Genomic DNA, 21,012 nt, shown 5'->3' with positions numbered 1-21,012 from the left:
TCAAAATGTTGAATCTTTTTCTATTATCACTGTGATTACAGATTTTATTTTAAGTAACCACCGAAAGTGGCTTTATGTGAAGAAATGTGATTTATTTGATCTTTGTGTCGCAGTGATTTAATCTACATGGATTGGCCATGATATGATCATGTAATTGAACACTTGCAACAATTAGTCCAAGCCAATTGACAAAAGTCAGGTTAAATCCTTAATGAGCTGTTAAACATGCCCGAGGTCACTCCTCTTGAATAGATCTGCCAGCCATCATATTTGGGGGTTCACAGCAAAGCTGTAAAACCTACTGTTATTGTCTGAATTCATTATTTTTTTTCTAATTTGGCACACAGAAACTAGAGGCCATGAGTAACTTGGTCAAAAAATAATTGTCCTATAGAGGGCGCTGTAATAAGCAGTCTCACTTAAACCCTAATTTCTGTCTCCCAGTTTGACCTAGAGACTTGAAACGTTGTATGTGGGTGTCTTTCTCGTGCTGAACAAAGTTTGCTTCATGGACCCATAAGGTCAGTCAGAATAGATTTTCCTCCATCTTGGAAATTCTGGAAAACCTTCTTCTCATCAACCATAAGAAAATGGACTACTTCTAAATGGAGATGGCCTCAATGGTGCTGCCCATGCTCTCTCACAGACTCCATAATTGGACATATACAATGTTGTGTCCTCTAACTATCTCTATGGGTCACCAACAAAACATAAGGTGCATTCCGGCATTGTCACATCAAAATAGCATTTGGTGCAGCCTGGGGTGGTCTAGTGGTCTAGACCGCTGCCTCCAGAACACATGTACCGTTGCCAGCATGAGTTTGAGTCCGGGCATTGTTTACCCAATAAACAACAAAATATGTAAGGAGTGGGGCTGCCCAAAGAAAATAAAATAGTACTTGGTAGTACTCAAGGAAATTCCATTAGCCGGCATAGTGTAAACAAATATTTGAAGCAATACAAAGTCTTCTATAACAAAAACATAAACAATGGTCTTTAGTTATCGACTATGACAAGGTAAGACAGTTGCACTCTTAATGAATTTATGTCCACACTTGCCATGTACTCTGACTCAACAACTAATTAGACCAACATGGTGAAAATCTGTTAATTAATGTAATTAACTGTCAACGTTGACATTGTAATAACTCATAAGTAGGTTCAATATTAAATATCTACAGTTTAAACATATCCAAACCAAATTACCTTCACATTTTATTTTGGACTGTGATGCTGCATTAAATTGAGATTTTGAAGCCAGAAACAGCCTGTTTTCTCCTATCCAGCTCAATGCAATGACAATATGGCAGACGGAGAACAACTGATTTGGTCAGGCGTTTTTCCAGAGCTGCTTTTATTTCTTCAAGGCTGGCAACCTAAAACAAATCAACAGAGTGTCTTGAAGTTAAAATGGACTTCTTCAAAATGGAGATGGCCTCAATGGCACTGCCCATGCTCTCTCACAGACGCCATAACTGGACAGGTACAATGTTGCGTCCTATCTCTATGGGGTCACCAACAAAAAACATAAGGTGCATTTTGGCATTTTCACATGAAAATAGCACTTGGTGTGGCTAGGGAGGTTCTAGCGATCTAAACCAAATAATTTGATTTATGTGTCACAGTGATTTAATCTACGTGGAATGAACACTTGCAACAATTAGTCCAAGCCAATTGACACAAATTATTGAAATCCTTAATGATTACTTGTTGTTTACTGTTATTTGCTATTTGACAAAGAAATTATGATGTGAAATAAATAATGTTGATATCTTCTGTCACTTTGCCTGTAGTTGAAATACATCTGAAATAAATTGTAACTGCATATTTTGACTAACATATGATGTTTTGATATTTTAATAATATAAAAAATTCAGATTTTACTTTTTCAAATTCAAAATGGTAAAAAATAGTGTCAACATTAGAAGCTTCATGTTTTCAAATGCCTCTCTCCCCCACTCTCGTTCACCATGTATAAATTGTCCCTACCAGACTTTTTATGTAGTCTAATAATGAGGGGATTAGTGAAAACTTTCAGTCAGACCTTTGTCTTTAAAACAATAGATTTCTGAAAGAAAGTCTTGTCATGGCTTCATTAGCTCTGGCCTCCTCCTGTGGGGTGAATGTAAGCTACATTTAGTGCAATTACTTGACTAGAAAACAACTGTCAATCATTCTTAAAGGGGAAGGATTCCAATTAATAAACCTCTTTAATCCCCTCGTTTTATTTCCATTCACCAGCACCACCAGAACTACTCTCTCTGAGTTTTGGAAAGACTAAGTTATAGCCTGCAACAAAACCACATTAGTTGTCAAGCTTGTTTTACGCACACACTTTATGTGTCAGCATGTTATGCACACTGTTTGTGAAGAGAGAATATAGAGAAGATGCAAGGAAGCCAAGAATAGACCGGGGGTGAGACTTGCGCGGCTTTGGTTCGCAGTGTACAGGACGACGGCATGAGCCGCCTCAGTAATTGAAGAGTGCAGTGTTGGAGGAAACAGGTGGAATTTTGACAGTCTGTGCTAAACGCACGTCATTTCTTCAGAGGTAGGTTCAAACCCGAAATGACTCTTTCCTTTGTTGTGACATTTAGCCTACTACAGAATGTCTCTATAGTACATTTAAATCTTATGAAATGGACACTCACAGTGAGAATGTTGTTAGCATTGGAAACGACGCTTCTTTTCCACAGAGTATAGAATTGTTTTACAGTATCAGTGAAAAATAAAGACAAAGATTGTGCATTTTAAGAACTTTGCATTGTAGGCTAATTTGTATATTTTACTACAGTAATGATACTAGTGCTTAAATAAACTCTAAACGTGTGCTCTTGAATGTCATTCAACTATATATATTGAATACAATATAACTATGCACATTTCTAATATGTAAAGCCTAATTCAATTTCACATTTGGGCCATTTACGTTTTTGCATATTTAATCAGTAAATAGTCTCTTATCTCTACTGTACAAAGCCATTTATGACAATAAAAAAAATTATATATGGTTCCTTATACCCATATTTTGCCTGAAGATGTTTTTTTTCTCTCCATCAAATTGAACTATTGTCCTAAACTTCAAGGTGTGGACCTGTCAATCTCATTATAAACTTGTTAAATATATGTAGGCCTAAATAAGATATTTCAGAGAACAACTGGAATAGACTTGATTTGACATGTTACAGTAATACTGGGTGGTTCTACGACAATGGTGTCCTTTTGACCAGCCAATTAAAATATATATATATATACAGTACCAGTCAAAAGTTTGGACACACCTACTCATTCCAGGGTTTTTCTTTATTTTTACTATTTTCTACATTGAAGAATAATAGTGAAGACATCAAAACTATGAAATAATACATTTGGCATCATGTAGTAACCAAAAAAGTGTTGAGGTAGTCACCTGGAATACATTTTAATTAACAGGTGTGTCTTGTTAAAAGTTAATTTGTGGAATTTCTTTCCTTCTTAATGTGTTTGAGCCTATCAATTGTGTTGTGACAAGGTAGGGGTGGTATACAGAAAGTAGCCCTATTTAGTAAAAGAGCAAGTCCATGTTATGACAAGAATAGCGTAAATAAGCAAAGATAAATGACAGTCCATCATTACTTTAAGACATGAAAGTCAGTCAATACTTAACATTTCAAAAATGTTGAAAGTGTCTTCAAGTGCAGTCGCAAAAACCATCATGCGCTATGATTAAACTGTCTCTCATGAGGACTGCCACAGGAAAGGAAGACCCAGAGTTACGACTGCTGCAGAGGGTAAGTTCATTACGCTTCGAACACAACGACAGCGTCATTGTGCAAAATAGTACGCAGCATCATCTGGATATGTATGCAACAAAAGTTCAACATTCACCTTCTGCTACTATTTCTGTCAAGCCGTCTACGCATACAGGTTGACGCATACGTTCAATAAATCCAACGTATGCACCACACAGAACGCACTGCAACTGCCTCTACAATGCAATGCTGCATGTCAAACGCAGCGTTTCATTGGAAATGAATGTTATTCTGGTGTACCAAAATGCAATGACGCTGTTGGTGTGATCGAAGCACCTCATATTACAGGTAAAATAAATGCTTCACAGAGTTCAAGTAACAGACACATCTCAACATCAACTGTTCAGAGGAGACTCCATGAATCAGGCCTTCATGGTCAAATTGCTGCAAAGAAACCACTACTAAAGGACACCAATAAGAAGAAAAGACCGCTTGGCCCAAGAAACACGAGCAATGGACATTAGACCGGTGGAAATCTGTCCTTTGCTCTGATGAGTCCAAATGTGAGATGTTTGGTTCCAACCACCGTGTCTTTGTGAGACGCAGAGTAGGTGAACGGATGATCTCTGCATGTGTGGTTCCCACCATGAAGCATGGAGGAGGAGGTGTGAGGGTGCTTTACTGGTGACACTGTCAGTGGTTTATTTAGAATTCATGGCACACTTAACCAGCATGGCTACCACAGCATTCTGCAGCGATATGCCATCCCATTTGGTTTGCGCTTAGTGGGACTATCATTTGTTTTTCAACAGGACAATGACCCAAAACATACCTCCAGGCTGTGTAAAGGCTATTTGACCAAGAAGGAGAGTGATGGAGTGCTGCATCAGACGACCTGGCTTCCACAATCACCCAATTGAGATGGTTTGGGAAGAATTGAACCACAGAGTGAAGGAAAAGCAGCCAACAAGTGCTCAGCATATGTGGAAACTCTTCAAGAAAAGCCTTCCAGGTGAAGCTGGTTGAGAGAATGCCAAGAGTGTGCAAAGCTGTCATCAAGGCAAAGGTTGGCTACTTTGATGGATCTAAAATATATTTTGATTTATTTAACACTTTTTGGGTTACTACATGATTCCATATGTGTTATTTCATAGTTTTGATGTATTCAGTGTTATTCTTCTTCAATGTATAAAATAGTAAAAATAAAGAAAAACCCTTGAATGAGTAGGTGTGTCCAAACTTTTGATAGGTACTGTATATTTAATATATAAATGATTGGGGATTTTTTTCAACAAAAATATGTCAGATAAAAGTTCATTAAACCCCTTAACAATGTAAATCAACATAAATAACAGCTTAATATATTTTAATATTTTAATATTACATTTGTAAAAAATGCTTGTGTTGCCTCTGTCACTGGAGTTACCTATATTTTAATGACAATTCAGGCTTTCCAGAATGTAATTTGACTACATAATTTGCATAAATAATCAAAGACAGAAGGGTTAATGATAATATTAAGAAATGTTTTGGATGAGTAATAATTTACTTAAAAAAACACATCTCTATAATAACACCAGTGAAGGTAACACCAGTGACAAATCTTCAAACTATTCTGTTAAAAGCAGCAGGAACAGTAACACCAGTGATGGTAACACCAGTGACAAATCTGCAGAAACTATATAATATCTAAGATGGTGACCACTGTAACTCAAACCACACTTCTTAAATTGGAAATAAATAACTTCAAAAGTATCTATATCCACAGTAAAACGAGTCCTACATTGACATAACCTGAAAGGCTGCTCAGCAAGGTAGAAGCCAATGCTCCAAAACCGCCATAAAAAAGACAGACTGCGGTTTACAATTGCACATTGGGACAAAGATCGTACTTTTTGAAGAAATGTCCTCTGGTCTGATGAAACAAAAATAGAACTGTTTGGCCATAATGACCATTGTTATGTTTGGAGGGAAAAGGGGGACGCTTACAAGCCGAAGAACACTATCCCAACCGTGAAGCACGGGGGTGGCAGTATCATGTTGTGGGGGTGCTTTTCAGCAGGAGGGACTGGTGCACTTCACAAAATAGATGACATCATTAGGAGGAAAATGATGTGGATATATTGAAGCAACATCTCAAGACATCAGTCAGGAAGTTAAGCTTGGTCGCAAATGGGTCTTCCAAATGGACAATGACCCGAAGCATACTTCCAAAGTTGTGGCAAAATGGCTTAACAAAGTCAAGGTATTGGAGTGGCCATCACAAAGCCTTGACCTCATCCTATAGAACATTTGTGGGCAGAACTGAAAAAGTGTGTGCAAACAAGAAGGCCTACAAACCTGACTCAGTTACACCAGCTCTGTCAGGAGGAATGGGCCAAAATTCACCCAATTTATTGTAGGAAACATGTGGAAGGCTAACCGAAAGGTTTGACCCAAGTTAAACAATATAAAGGCAATTCTACCAAATACTAATTGAGTGTATGTAAACTTCTGACCCACTGGGAATGTGATGAAAGAAATAAAAGCTGAAATAAATCATTCTCTCTACTATTATTCTGACATTTCACATTCTTAAAATAAAGTGGTGATCCTAACTGACCTAAGACAGGGGATCTTTACTACGATTAAATGTCAGGAATTGTGAAAAACTGAGTTTAAATGTATTCGGCTAAGGTGTATGTAAACTTCCGACTTCAACTGTATATTGTGAATTACAGGAATCGTCCCATGTCGTTCAACGAGCTTTACCCTCGCTCTTTTGTTTGGGTACAGCCCAGTGTTTTTGTATGCGTGTTTGTTTTGGGTGTATTAAAAACCGCTATTGCGTATTCCTGCGCCTGTCTCCAAATCCTTTATACCAGCTTGACATGAAGGCTTTACATGAAATTACCAAATTAATCATCAAATTGCCATGTTCTATGGTATACTGTTTAAAATATATATATAAAATATATTTCTCTTACATATGTTTTGTTAACAAATAACAATTAACAAAAACACATTTTGTGACATTATCTGACATTTTTAAGTGTTTTTCCTGGTGGTGGGACAGGAAAGACAATTTTCGTAGAAGTATCCATAATATAGTAAAGTCTATCACATCAATCACACATCTATCAATCTCATTGCATTCAATATGCTTGATAATGAGTTTATGCAATAGAATAAAGAGGCTGTCTTTCATGATCTGCTTTTGATTAATTGAATAATATGTCTCATTAAAAGATCAACTCCAGTGATCGATACATATTTTGATAAACACACATACCATATACCCCTTTAACTATTGCTCAGAGTTTCAAAACCATTTTGTTTCTGATATTTTGTTGATATTGAATAGACTATGTTAATCAAATGATTATATATTATTATCATCAGAATAGTAGTGGTTGTGAGAGTGTTGGAATATTTTCATGTGGCTCTACTAAACGGCAGACTGGCTTCTGATCATGTGATGACTTGGACTGTGTTTTGCATGTGCAGAGAACTTGTGGAGGACATCACTTTAAAACTCATCCTTGGACCTGTTCCTTCACGAAGCTGAGCCAAGTCTACTTTTCCCTGCTAAAGTATAGAGAAAGTGTCAGAACGTTCGAATGCATTTATCATTGGATACCATGAGTGTGGTGGATGACAGCTGCCTCTCGCCCAGTAACTTCCACGAGATGGTGAAAGGAGGGGGGGCGGCGATGGGCGGCCGTGTCCACAGCATTGATGTCATCCTGGGCTTCAGTAAAGACCAGGACCCCCTGCTCACTCCCTCTGAGGGTCCAGGACCACACAAAGTGGGCATGGATGGCCTGGGGGACCCTGGGAAGCAGGACCTGTCACACCCCTATGGGCACCTCTCAGAACAGGAGTCCTACCATGGTGAGTCTCCCCGTAGTGAGATAAACACTCCACTGGGCAAACTGTACATCACAGTTCTGACTCTGTGGCATTTACGCATGGCTAAAGTTGTCAGATAAGGCCATAACACACTGACAAATTTGCTGGTCTTCATAAGTTATCAAGCCCCGTCTGATAGGAACATGTTGAATGTAGAAAGCAGCTAATGCAGGATAAGTGCAAGGAATTTACTTCATTTACCATCAGCCCAAGGGGAAAATGTATCTGTCATAGGCATTATAATAACACACAATACATTTCTAAAACATTTACACCTACAATATGGATAGGGGAAGATGGCATGAGAGATATTGCTCACATTATTCCAACCTGGACTCGGGGGTAGACGTAACATAGTAGATGTAAATCCGGTATACTCCAATTAGTATGATATGTTTTGTATTGTATGTATTCATTTGTGGATGTCCATCATCCATTTCATACCTATTACGAATTACAATTCGTATATGTTATGAATTGCAATTCGTGCAATATGTTACGAATTTGCAAAACGTATATGTTCCGAATTCCAATTGGCTAACGTTAGCTAGGTACCTAACATTAGCTAGGTAAGGTTAGGGTTACAGGGCTGGCAACTTTTGAAGATAGCTTGGAGTGAAATTTCCTATCGTGAATGTCAGTGGCTCCATCCCCTAGTCTGGGGGTCCACTTGGTTTGAAGATACTTTGAGATTATTTGGGCATAATTTAGAGTATGCTAATTGAGGGACATTGATTTACATTGGTTTTTGTTAGAAAATGCTAATATTAACAGGTGGTGGCAGTGGCTAACCATAGGATGGATTGCAGTCTCTCCTAGTCCACAAGAAACAAACATGTAATTCATCCCTTTAAAATAGAGGTAGCTCTCCAAGAGGCTAGGCCACCCCGGATTTATGTTTCCCAAATCCTCTGGGTTTGAATATGTTCATGTGATATTTGATTTTTACAAATTACCCCACATACAAGAAAAATCTAATGAATATCAATCTTCGGGTGGTTGAGGCTTGTAAACCCTTGCCAACATCTTACATAGGCAAGATCTTTTGCATTTATGCCTGTCATTTCTGTCTAGCAGCTTGTGCACAATAATAAAATGACAAAACAGGATATTTGAGAAAAGGGGTATTTCAAAATAGCCTTTTCTCATTTTATGTAGCCTATATTCGACACTGTCCATAAATGCCTACAATAATCCATATATATATATATATATATATAGCTCTCCTTCAATTTTACAAGAATGCATTGCCATCTCCAAATATATTTTTTTAATACAAATGAAATAATAGCAGTATGGGGAATAACAGTATTGTTCTTTCACACTAATTATTATATATGTTAGCCCATTATAGGGGATCGGAATTGTTCTAATGACTTACATCAGCTATCGTGAAAGACCAAATTAATTCAAAAGAAAATCTCCTGAAGACAATATGACGTAGCCAAAGTCTGCCCTTACATCCAACCCAAATTATCTTTCAATGTATTGTCCGCCTACGAGAATCAGTTACACATTTGGGTTCGCAATCAGTTTGGGAAAAATCATGTTCATAGTCAGACAAATCAGGTCACTCTGCCAAAATGTATGCTGAATGCTACCTTTTTGATGTTACAGCCTAATGAACCTAGTGCTAAATTGCCAATGACCGACCAAACAAGATGAATAATATAGACTATGGATCTGGGCTCATGTGACTGGTGGATTAAATCACTAGTATCACATGCTGTCAAAGGAAGCATTCTGGGACAGGAGTGACACAAATAATGTTGCCAATTGTGTAAAAACCACACTACAAGTTGCCATGCTGCTCTTTTGAAAATTGAGTTCATATACTTGGTTAAGTAGGCCTAGATTAGAACAAATGTGCCTATCCAGTCTGCCGTGGCTGCCTGCTCCACTCTAACCGTGAGGGTGTTTTATTTGCAAACTTGCATCACATCCCCTTGGTCCTGGACCCTTACTAAACCAATCAGACACTTCAGTCTGCCGCGGTTCAGTGCAGTGGCAGGAAAATGATGTCTATCTTGGGAGAAGCTGCTGCGGTTATAATGCTCGTGATGTAGAATTGTAGGTACGGTTGAAAGAACGCACTGAATGAATTAGAAAATGAAAGCAGTAATCTTTTCAATGCGTGAGAAATAAGAGGTGTGGCATGTGAGCGTGAGAGATGGCAACACTGGGGTTACGGTTAGGGGAAGAGCCGACATGTTAACTAGTTGCAAAATAACAAAAAAAAGTTGTAAGTAGTTGCAAAAATACTAAAGTTGTCAGATGATATTCGAACATGCAACCCGCTTGGGGTTGCTAGATGTTCTACTTTCGTTATTTTTCTGTCTTGTGTAACCATACCAAACATACTAATTTGAGTGCAGCTGTTTTTGTTCCCGCTCAAACAGATGAGGGAACTAAAAAAGAGTCACAAAAAACAACCACAACGAAACAGGTGGAGTTCTAGGAGAGGTTTGAAAGTTGATTAGCAGCAAATGGGACCTGAAAGACACCCACCATGAGCGGCCACAAAATTTGCCCAAGAGGCAAACAAAATTAAAACCCACACCAAATTTAAAGATGGGAAGCGGGTGGGTATAATTTGTGGAACGTTCCAACAGGAATCTGTTCCAAAAACTTTGTAAATAGCAAGGTTGCCAACAAACAAAGCATACAAAGTTGTATAGTGGCAGAATAAGATACCAGGTAGGGAGTGGGCAATTTTGTTACGTTTTTCACTCACCACGTTTATTCAGAAAAATGTCTGTCCTCACTCTGGTAGCCTATGGACAAACATTAATGGCGCGGCAGGTAGCCTAGTGGTTAGAGCATTAGGCCAGTAACCGAAAGGTTGCTAGATCGAATCCCTGAGCTGACAAGGTAAAAATCTGTCATTCTGACCCTGAACAAGGCAGTTAACCCACTGTTCCTAGGCTGTCATTGTAAATATGAATTTGTTCTTAACTGACTTGCTTAGTTAAATAAAGGTTAAACAAAAATAAGAATAAGCTATGTGGTGAGTTGATGCCTATTCAGCAGTTAGCTAGGTGAATTGATCATGCTACTTTGTATGTGTTGTTTGTTGGCATCTTTGTTATTTACAAAGTTTTTGGAACAGATTCCTGTTGGAATTTTCCACAAATTATATCATGGGAAGCAATCCAAAAAGTAGAGCAAAATGAAAACAGGGAAGATCAGATATAGGATCGCTTTTTTTTTTTTGAACTCAAATAGGGAGAGCCAACTAAAGGTTCCACATCTCTCAAGCCAACTGGAGCACTGGGCTCTTAAATATCACAACACCTTCTGATTAATGAGATCAGTGCAGGTGTATCACATACTGACTAACGAAGTGACACCAATTGGCGAGTTCAACGTGCAAATGTCCAACCAATGGAAAAAACAAAACCGAACCTTTAATACCAACCCTTAATTTCTCATTAGTGGACCACAAAGTGCGTAGGAGGACGCCTGAACTTGCACAATTCCCTTTTAGTGATGTAATGATTTACTTAAGTCATTAAGATTTTATTATTTCCATTTGCATCAATGCGTTGAGGCAACAATGACCTCAATGGCTGCATGAGTTGTAGCCCTGCAGACAGTCTGGTTCTCTCACATTATGTTGTATCTGCATAGGGGTATTGTACATGACATGTTGCTGTACCTTGTAAAAACTGAAATCATGCTGATGTTGAGAGATAAACCACAAAACAAAATGGTGAGGGTGTTTCATCCCAAATCCTATTCCCTTGTGGAATTCCCCTAATCTTCTGTTGGACACATGATATTGTACAGTAGTGCAGTTACATGGGATCAAAAAAACGAAAAGTTTGGTGAAACATGCAGCACAAATCAGCATTTGTCATGACTCATGTCTTTTGATATGGTTGTACCAATTGACTATAAAATATTATCATTAATGTTTAATTTACATTATATTTACATTTTAGTCATTTAGCAGATGCCCTTATCTAGAGCGACTTACAGTACTGAGTGCATATATTTTCGTGCTCTTTCGTATTGGTCTCCGTGGGAATGAAATCCACAAACCTGGAGATGCAAGTGAGATGCTCTACCAACTGAGCACTTGGTATTCCGTACTAATTTAAATGTCCTTAACACATAACTAACTTGTTAGTCATCCCTGTTCCGTCTGAATGGGCACTTCGTACTACATTGCATCACTTTGTTCCCTCCACATTGAGGTTTACTGCTGGACTGTTAACATGTCAAGGTCTTTAGACGGGTGGTTCCAACAGGCTGACAGGCAGTGAACTGGTCACTGAACCCAGCCTGACCTCTCCATTGTGTCATTATGGGCATTGTCATAGGCTGTTAATGAGAGAAAGATCAATGGACCCCAAAATACTTCTAGCTGCCCCTGTCTGTTAATTTAAGGTTTTGCTTGGCTTTCTGTCCGGATTCTATCAGGCACTGGTTTGATATGAAGATTCATTTAGCAGGATTTGATAACGGTCGGAATCCACTAGTGGGTTTACAGTTGGTTCCTACTGGGTCATGGGTTTGAACTGGGCTGTGGCTAGCCATATTTGATTTGGTGACGGTGCAAGAAAGTTTTGGCTAAGTATTGTAAAACGAAGCCCCCAAAGAATCCCTTTCCCTCCATGTGCCAAATGGGCAGTTATAAAGTTATGTGGTCAATGGGAACTGATAATGAATATCACCCACAATATTAACCCAAACTGACACACTCTTACTTTTATGTCTGGGGAAACTTACAGAATTGACGTGTTTGAAGTGTCCCAATAGATCATTTGTTTACCGATAATTTATTATACAGTACAGGACTAATGCATAGATCACTGCTATGATGGCAGATTCGTAGAGGGGGCAACTGATCTGATGGTCATCTTTGTGCCCGATTTTAATTTGATTACCCTTTGACTAAGGCTAATTCAGCACATTGACAGCATGTTACGGCTTTACCCATTTCCTTGTAATGTTTACAGTATTCTCCTGATTATGAAACTGATACAAATGAATGTCCTACGTAGATTAGAGTTACGTATACGTGGACGCCATCAGAGGAAATAACAGGCTGCATCTGTTTCCCTCTGAAGAGGGAAATCTGCAGTGAAGGCCTTAGCAAGTCAGTGCCACGTACAGATGTAGGATCTTAATTTGATCACCCTGTTGCAGGAAATGCAATGCAGGAAATTTCAAACTTGTAGTGTGTTTGAGGTTTAAAAATAATTCTGAAGTTTGTAATTTCCACTTAGAAATGTCAGACTTGATTTTCCCTTACGAAAAATACATCAACCCTTACAAAAATGTCCATTAATTATAATCCACATAACAATTCACATTTCCTATTGCTGCAGGATTACTTTCATGCTGCAGCAAACTGGCTCAAATTAAGATCCTACATCTGTATGCTGTGCAAGTATGCTTTGTTACAAGGCAGAAGGATAATCAACTTGTCTTTGCATGCATAGAGTAAGACACACTGCTTTGACACGTGCAACATACTGTAATCTGACATGACTCGTTATAAACTACAACATATCCATATCTGATGATATCCATTTCTTTAGATTTACAGGAACCTGGGATTGCCTCTTCATCTTCTCCACTGGTTTTCTGTACTGTGCTACTGCTAACCTAGATACCAGCCTATAGGTCTAACACAGACAATTTTAATCTCCATCAATTTGCTAAGGGGTGTTTTTAAGTGTCACATTGAAGTACATTGGTCAACCTCCTTTTGTCAACTTCAGCTTCATTGACCTACAGTAGCCTATTGTTGCAGGTGTCAAATCAATGTGTGCTCTACTGGAAAGTTGTCAGAACATACATTGGTCAAGTTATTAATGGGTTGTGGAGCTCATTTGAATATCCCATGTTTTCAGCTTTTGTCCAACCCTAACCCTTCAACAGCTAGACCTTTCATTGAATGGTCATTCCCATTGGCTATTCACTCACACGTGATTACAGAAATTGTGAAAAATCTCTGTCTAGCAAAGACAGACATGTTGATTAGACATAACATATGGCTGATGATAGGGGAGCCTAAAGCCAACAGTTGGCTAACAAGCTAAGGATACTTAACTGGGTAAAGCTTTAAAAAAATAACAACTTACATTTACAGAGAAAGTCAAACAAGCTTGTTTGGGTAAATCAAAAGGAGTCAAAGTAACTTTGTTAATGGATTAAGCATATGTGAATCTCTTCTTTCTCCCTATCGGCTCTACAGATTCAGTACTGTACTCAGATAAGTGTGATGGGGACATGAGTGAGCTGAGGAAGAATGTGGACAGCAACGGTGGGAAGAGTCCAGAGCCCTGTGAGGAAGAGCGGCCCAAGAAGAAGCACCGACGCAACCGCACCACCTTTACCACCTACCAGCTGCACGAGCTGGAGCGTGCCTTTGAGAAGTCCCACTACCCTGATGTGTACAGCCGTGAGGAGCTGGCCATGAAGGTTAACCTCCCTGAAGTCAGAGTTCAGGTAGGTTTGTCCACCACCATTGTTACTGGTACTGTGCTGTGCTCTGGTCAACTAACTTTCTAGCAAATCATTGTGACAACAGCAGTCAGTAGTGAGCTCACATTTGTACAAATCTGATCAGGTACAACCTTGGTCCAATGTAAATTTTTCCCCTAGTTAAGTTGTTTAGAGCTGAATACAGTGGACAAATTGCTTATGTTTTCGAATAAAGAACATCACTGGGTCAGAAATACATGTTTTCAATCTTTAGATAATAATCATGAGTGATGCAGGACTTTAGGGCAGATTTCTAGATCCTTAGGAGCTTCGGGGTCACTCACAGCATACGTTGCACTATAAATACAAGTGACAAAGCAAGCCATGTCGTGTCCCCAATGGCTCAGGTCTCTGGATTTCTGAGGATAGACATCAGAAGCTTGTCTTAGCATGGCAGAGGGCAAAGTCTTATAGTAGACTCTAAGGGCAAAGTATTAAAGCAGGTTGAAATGATTTAAGATTGGCCTTTACAGGTTAAATACCTCATGCTGTAAATATAACTATAGCTGTTGTGCACACAGGCCTCATTAACATTACGGTCTTCTGCTGCTGAGTAATGATATGACATTTTACTTAAGGCCTCTAAGATGCTCCACATCAGCAGATTACCATGCCCATAGGTGCTCAGAGGCTCCAGTAGGTGCCAAACGTTCAAGTGTCACTGTCCAAGCCTTGCTGACAATGGATCGGGTCCCAGGTTCTCTAGGGCAAGGATCATCAAGTAGATTAAGCCAAGGGTGGAGGGTAAACGTGTAGGTCAAGGCAATTAAAGGTCTCTTAGGGTTGCAATATTCCAGGAACTTTCAATAGATTCCCTGGTTTTCCAGAAATCCTGGTTGGAGGATTCGGGATTTCCTGCTTACTCCCTCCTGATTCCAACTGGGATTTCGGAAAAAACTGAGAATTTATTGAAAGTATACAGAATTTTGCAACGCTAACTGGTCTCAGAACAATTAAATTCAATAATAGTTTATTAATTTATTTGATACCAAGCCTCCAAAATAGGTAGCTTGATAATGCTAATATTAGCACTAAACTAATACCATTTGGCATCAGTTGAAATGCTCTGTGCTGTAAATACTCTACCCTATAAATTCAAACCCTCTACCTTCTAGGTGTGGTTTCAGAACCGCAGAGCCAAATGGAGGCGCCAGGAGAAGCTTGACGCCACCACCATGAAGTTGCACGACTCACCCATGCTCTCCTTTAACCGGCCGCCCATGCACAGCAATATGGGACCCATGAGCAACTCCCTCCCCCTGGACCCTTGGCTGACCTCTCCTCTGTCCAGCGCCACCCCAGTTCACAGCATCCCAGGCTTCATGGGCACAGGCCAGGGACTGCAGGGAGGCTACCCCAGCAACAGCTTCCTCAACAGCCCTCCACCCATGGGACAGGGGATGCAATCCATGGCACCTCCTCCGTACCAGTGTTCTGGTCCCTTCACCGACAAGTATCCAATGGAGGACGTGGACCAGAGGAGCTCCAGCATCGCAGTGCTGAGGATGAAAGCCAAGGAACACATCCAGTCCATGGACAAAACCTGGCAGCCCATGTGATGGGATATTGACACTATGTTTCCAGGCATGATTGGGATTTTGGGTCCATGCTAATGCCTTTTTCCATGCAACAGGATTGCAGTGATGGCACCAAGAAATGCACAGTTATGACTCCTGATATATCTAAGATTTCCAGCACCAGCGACCTTTATATTAGAATGGTTCTTAGTCTCTGTTTTGAGTTCCTTTTCTACTAGTAATGTGAAGGATTGGAAATTGATGCATATTTTGTGTGCCACCATCCAGAAAGGACCATATGACTCAGAATGTCAAGAAAGGCCTCGCAAATGTAAATTAACAAGCAAGCATTTTCCAAAAGGACTGCAAGGACTGCTCAAGTTAACTAAGTTATGGTGGAAGGCAGCGAGACACAAGTGTTACTTGATTTTTTATGTTGTTTTTTAAGATGAACTTTTATGAAGCAACTGGAACAATGATTCCACTAGACACTAATTGCCCTTTATGGCAACTTTTTGATTTTGATCCTTATCTCAAAGTTTGGATGCCGTAACCAAGGCAACAAATACTTCCTCAGTATTCCTGTAAAAATGCAAACCCTGTACACGCTGGTTCAGTTTGTAATGCAGATAACTCAGACTGTCCATGTGTTAATTTTGTTATTCATTATTTAACTTTTTGTAAGAGTAGTTTTAATATTTTGTACCTTGCTGTTAGCCATGAATCTAATAATGAAGTCCCCTCCAGATCCTTTCACAAAGTACATTTTGTAGAGTGCTCACACACGGTCACAATTAAGGTTTGTGTATTTTTTAAATTAATCCAATTGTCTAATTTGTCATGGCTGTTATGGGTCAATTAACCAGTCATTCTCTCAGTATTTGTGAATGGACATGCCATGTCTCCCATAATAGTAGTTGAAGGTTGCGGCGGTGTGAATCACTATGTCTATGACCCTGAAAAACATAATCATTCATCTAGTTATGATGGTCAGGTTATTTCAACACCTGGAGAAAAAGAAAACAAGGGCCACCTCCCCGAAGACGGTGAACACTATATTTCTGTCTGTGGTAACTGCAGTTACAGTGGAGAGCCTCTGTCCACACTGTGGGTTGTGGGGTCATGGTTGATATGTCCTGGCTCTGGCTGGAGTACGCTTTCAGCTGAGGATGCGTAAGACAATCTGTCATGCTATTTAATTTGAAAAGACGTGAACATCTTTTAACACTCAATCAACTCAACTGAAAGTGATTTAGTCTTAATTGACTTAAATGATGATTGTCCTGAGACTAACTCCAGACTGCATACACACAAACACTCCCAACAGCACACATACTGATATCAACAAGTTCTTTCACAGAAGTGCTGGCAGGTCAAACAACGTGAGGCTCTTGCTCCTTGAGAATGGGTCTTGAGGAGTGGTACATATCAAAATCCAATCTCTGAATTGTATGGCACCCTCAGTGTGTGACATCTTGATTAACTGAGGAAGAAAATATCTGTTTTAGTTTTGGATTGGAGCTGCTAAACATGTTTGGGTCAGTCAAACAGAGCGTTCTATGGTGTAAGCCTCGTACAGAGAGAGAATGGAAGCCAAGCGACCTCCTTCTCACACAGTAGGGGTTGGAAGAGGACAGGGGGACAGAGCGAAGAGGCCACTAAAGTAACCTATTTTTGTCTCAGTGGCTGTTGTAGAAGGCAGCTTGGCCTTCCGTCACTGTGCGTACATGCAGAGCAGCAGAAGGAGAATGGTCTGATGTCACCCCATATAGTTTTGTCTTTGTTGGCACAATTGATCCAAGACCATCTTCTTTGTCTAAAGTTCGAGGGGGAAAATGGTCACAGACTGCACTAAATAGGCCTCTCGGAATTAAAAAAGAGCATGAATTGTCTATTTTATCATGAATGTTTTTTTTTGTAATTCTACGTCAAAGAGATGAGCTACTACATGGGGTGTACAGGTCCATTGTGGCATTATGTTTTGATAATGACTGCATGTATATTTAATATGGCATTGGGGAGATTGGGTCCCCATTAACTGGTTTGTGTATGGTAAAAAATGTTTTACTTCAACCACCCCTGTATACTGCACATTGTAAAATTACAATATGTCATATATAGGGCTAGGTAGAATTAATAATTTCTGATGGAAAATAATTTAGCATTTAGATTTTTCTGAGACTTTCTACAGATATTAACATTATTTATCCTAATGTAATTGAATATGCGCGAGGGATAACCTTTAATTATTTTAATTTCAGTGATATTTTTTATGCAATTACAATATGAAGGAAATCAATTCCTTCACACAAAATTGATATTGTGGCAGCATTTGATTTAAAAGGAAACTCTAAATGTCTTTGGTGCCAGACTAACAGAGAACAACTGTTTGAAAAAGTTGCAGACTCACCACAGACTTGTCAATTCATCCAACTTACTGTGAATTTTCCAAAGTATTTTCAATGATAAACTCTCACTATCATCATTGTTGTTTTGCTAATTATGCCCTAATACAGTTGAAGTCGGAAGTTTACATACACTTAGGTTGGAGTCATTAAAACCCGTTTTCAACCACTCCACAAGTTTCTTGTTAACAAACTATAGTTTTGGCAAGTCGGTTAGGACATCTACTTTGTGCATGACACAAGTAATTTTTACAACAATTGTTTACAGACAGATTATTTCACTGTATCACAATTCCAGTGAGTCAGAAGTGTACATACACTAAGTTGACTGTGCCTTTAAACAGCTTGGAAAATTCCATAAAATGATGTCATGGCTTTAGAAGCTTCTGATAGGCTAATTTACATCATTTGAGTCAATTGGAGGTGTACCTGTGGATGTATTTCAAGGCCTACCTTCAAACTCAGTGCCTCTTTGCTTGACATCATGGGAAAATCAAAAGAAATCAGTCAAGACCTCAGAAAAAAAATTGTAGAACTCCACAAGTCTGGTTCATCCTTGGGAGCAATTTCCAAACGCCTGAAGGTACCACGTTCATCTGTACAAACAATAGTATGCAAGTATAAACACCATGGGACCACACAGCCGTCGCACAGCTCAGGAAGGAGACGCGTTCTGTCTCCTAGAGATGAACGTACTTTGTTGCAAAAAGTGCAAATCAATCCCAGAACAACAGCAAAGGACCTTGTGAAGATGCTGGAGGAAACAGGTACAAAAGTATCTATATCCACAGTAAAACGAGTCCTATATTGACATAACCTGAAAGGCCGCTCAGCAAGGAAGAAGCCACTGCTCCAAAACCGCAATAAAAAAGCCAGACTTCGGTTTGCAACTGCACATGGGGACAAAGATCGTACTTTTTGGAGAAAAGTCCTCTGGTCTGATGAAACAAAAATAGAACTGTTTGGCCATCGCTATGTTTGGAGGAAAAAGCCGAAGAACCTCATCCCAACCGTGAAGCACGGGGGTGGCAGCATCATGTTGTGGGGGTACTTTGCTGCAGGAGGGACTGGTGCACTTCACAAAATAGATGGCATCATTAGGAGGAAAATTATGTGGATATATTGAAGCAACATCTCAAGACATCAGTCAGGAAGTTAAAGCTTGGTCGCAAATGGGTTTTCCAAATGGACAATGACCCCAAGCATACTTCCAAATTTGTGGCAAAATGGCTTAAGGACAACAAAGTCAAGGTATTGGAGTGGCCATCACAAAGCCCTGACCTCAATCCTATAGAAAATCTTTGGGCAGAACTGAAAAAGCGTGTGCGAGCAAGGAGGCCTAAAAACCTGACTCAGTTACACCAGCTCTGTCAGGAGGAATGGGCCAAAATTCACCCAACTTATTGTAGGAAGCTTGTGGAAGGATACCCGAAATGTTTCACCCAAGTTAAACAATTTAAAGGCAATGCTACCAAATACTAATTGAGTGTATGTAAACTTCTGACCCACTGGGAATGTGATGAAAGAAATAAAAGCTGAAATAAATCATTCTCTCTACTATTATTCTGACATTTCACATTCTTAAAATAAAGTGGTGATCCTAACTGACCTAAGACAGGGGATCTTTACTACGATTAAATGTTAGGAATTGTGAAAAACTGAGTTTAAATGTATTTGGCTAAGGTGTATGTAAACTTCCGACTTCAACTGTAAATAGGCTGTTAATTTTTTCATAATTTACTTGCAGTTGTCTAGTTTTTATGTTTTATGTTGTTGTCTTTAGCTCTTAACTCTTGTCAGATATTTTTGGAACCTCACGCCCAACAGAGAAACAGGGTTAGCTTGCACATTAAAAGATATGTTTAGAAATGTTTGTTCATCATGTGGTACTGAGTCCAAGAATAAGCCAAAGTTTAGATATTGTTTAAAAAATGCACTAGAAACTTGAGAAGTTCATTTTAGATTTATATCTGAAAATATACAGGACACTTTTTAATTCCCTGTATAACAATCAATTTGTTATGTGTTCTCGTTCTACTACTGTTTACTTTGATTTTGTCTGAAGTGTTGATGTCTATGTTCTGGAAAAATGTAATATCTACTTAAAAAATAAACAAATATAGTTTGATATCATTTTTGTCTTCTGGCTCCGTTATCCTACCTACTCTATAAATCCACTGACTGTGAATATCGATCTACTGTAATCTTTTAATGTAAATGGTTGACACTACAGTACGGTTTCTGAAGTAGTATAATACAGCACTGTAGCAGTAGGCTTACTATAGTATAGAGGATAGGATAGAGATGGGATCTAACACACAGTGAATAGTAGCCTCCCTTCTACACCCTCATGTCCCCTGATCCCTGGCTGGTGGCATGGTGCCAGCCCGTTAGAATGATGAGACTCCAATCAATCAGGCTCCCGGGGGGGGGGGGGGGGGGGTCGGGCTACAGGGACCACTGCTCCCTAATTGCCCCGGGCGCTGCCGCTGCAGCACATGTTCACAGTGGGCTGGTCCTGGCGCACTCGCCTCCCCATCGTGTGAACCACACTCCCTGTCAGATGGGAGCCCAGGAGAACCTCTCATCGGGGCCATCTGGGGCCAAAAAAGAGTGAACACAATAGTGTGGGGAATGTTGGAAAAAAACTTGATTTTGCTATGAAGGTTCTTTTTGGATCTGTGTGTGTTATAAATTTCAACTACCTGGTGTTTTTTTATAGAGGTAATTTAATGACTCACGTCCTTTGACTGATTCTAAGCAAAACTTTGTTAGAGAAAGTGTAAGGATTTGGCAATCAAATGAACAAGTAAGCCAAAAGATTAATCTTCAGAAGTAGTGTGGTTATAGGGGATTCTTAATAACACAGGATTTACTTTGATGGCAACAAGTAGTAGTCTCTCTCATCATTAAAGAACAGCTCACTGCACACATGCTGTTATATTGTTCTTGGAGATCCTATCTATCCAG

The 21,012-nt window shown here is 39.4% G+C and overlaps 1 protein-coding gene across 1 annotated transcript; it reads left to right on the top strand.

The window, feature by feature from the left end:
• The first annotated feature begins 2,223 nt into the window (after positions 1-2,223).
• Positions 2,224-20,175, top strand: LOC106573820 (retinal homeobox protein Rx1). The gene is made up of 4 exons (XM_014149178.3): positions 2,224-2,551; positions 7,218-7,604; positions 13,831-14,084; positions 15,236-20,175. The coding sequence occupies exons 2-4, from the start codon at positions 7,331-7,333 to the stop codon at positions 15,677-15,679; spliced, it is 972 nt and encodes a 323-aa protein (XP_014004653.1). The 5' UTR covers positions 2,224-2,551; positions 7,218-7,330; the 3' UTR covers positions 15,680-20,175.
• The last annotated feature ends 837 nt before the right edge of the window (positions 20,176-21,012 follow it).

Source organism: Salmo salar, chromosome 16 (genome assembly GCF_965601325.2).
Source record: "Salmo salar chromosome 16, fSalSal1, whole genome shotgun sequence".
In the NCBI taxonomy this organism is placed as follows: domain Eukaryota; kingdom Metazoa; phylum Chordata; class Actinopteri; order Salmoniformes; family Salmonidae; genus Salmo; species Salmo salar.
Note: the sequence above shows the minus strand (reverse complement) of the source record. Positions and strands in the feature narration are given on the sequence as shown.

Bases quoted from the DNA above. Each gene is read 5' to 3' on its own strand.
- LOC106573820 (XM_014149178.3), top strand. From the start codon at position 7,331: ATGCATTTATCATTGGATACCATGAGTGTGGTGGATGACAGCTGCCTC. The intron at 7,605-13,830 runs GTGAGTCTCCCC...TCGGCTCTACAG, and splicing joins AGAACAGGAGTCCTACCATG to ATTCAGTACTGTACTCAGAT. The intron at 14,085-15,235 runs GTAGGTTTGTCC...TCTACCTTCTAG, and splicing joins TCCCTGAAGTCAGAGTTCAG to GTGTGGTTTCAGAACCGCAG.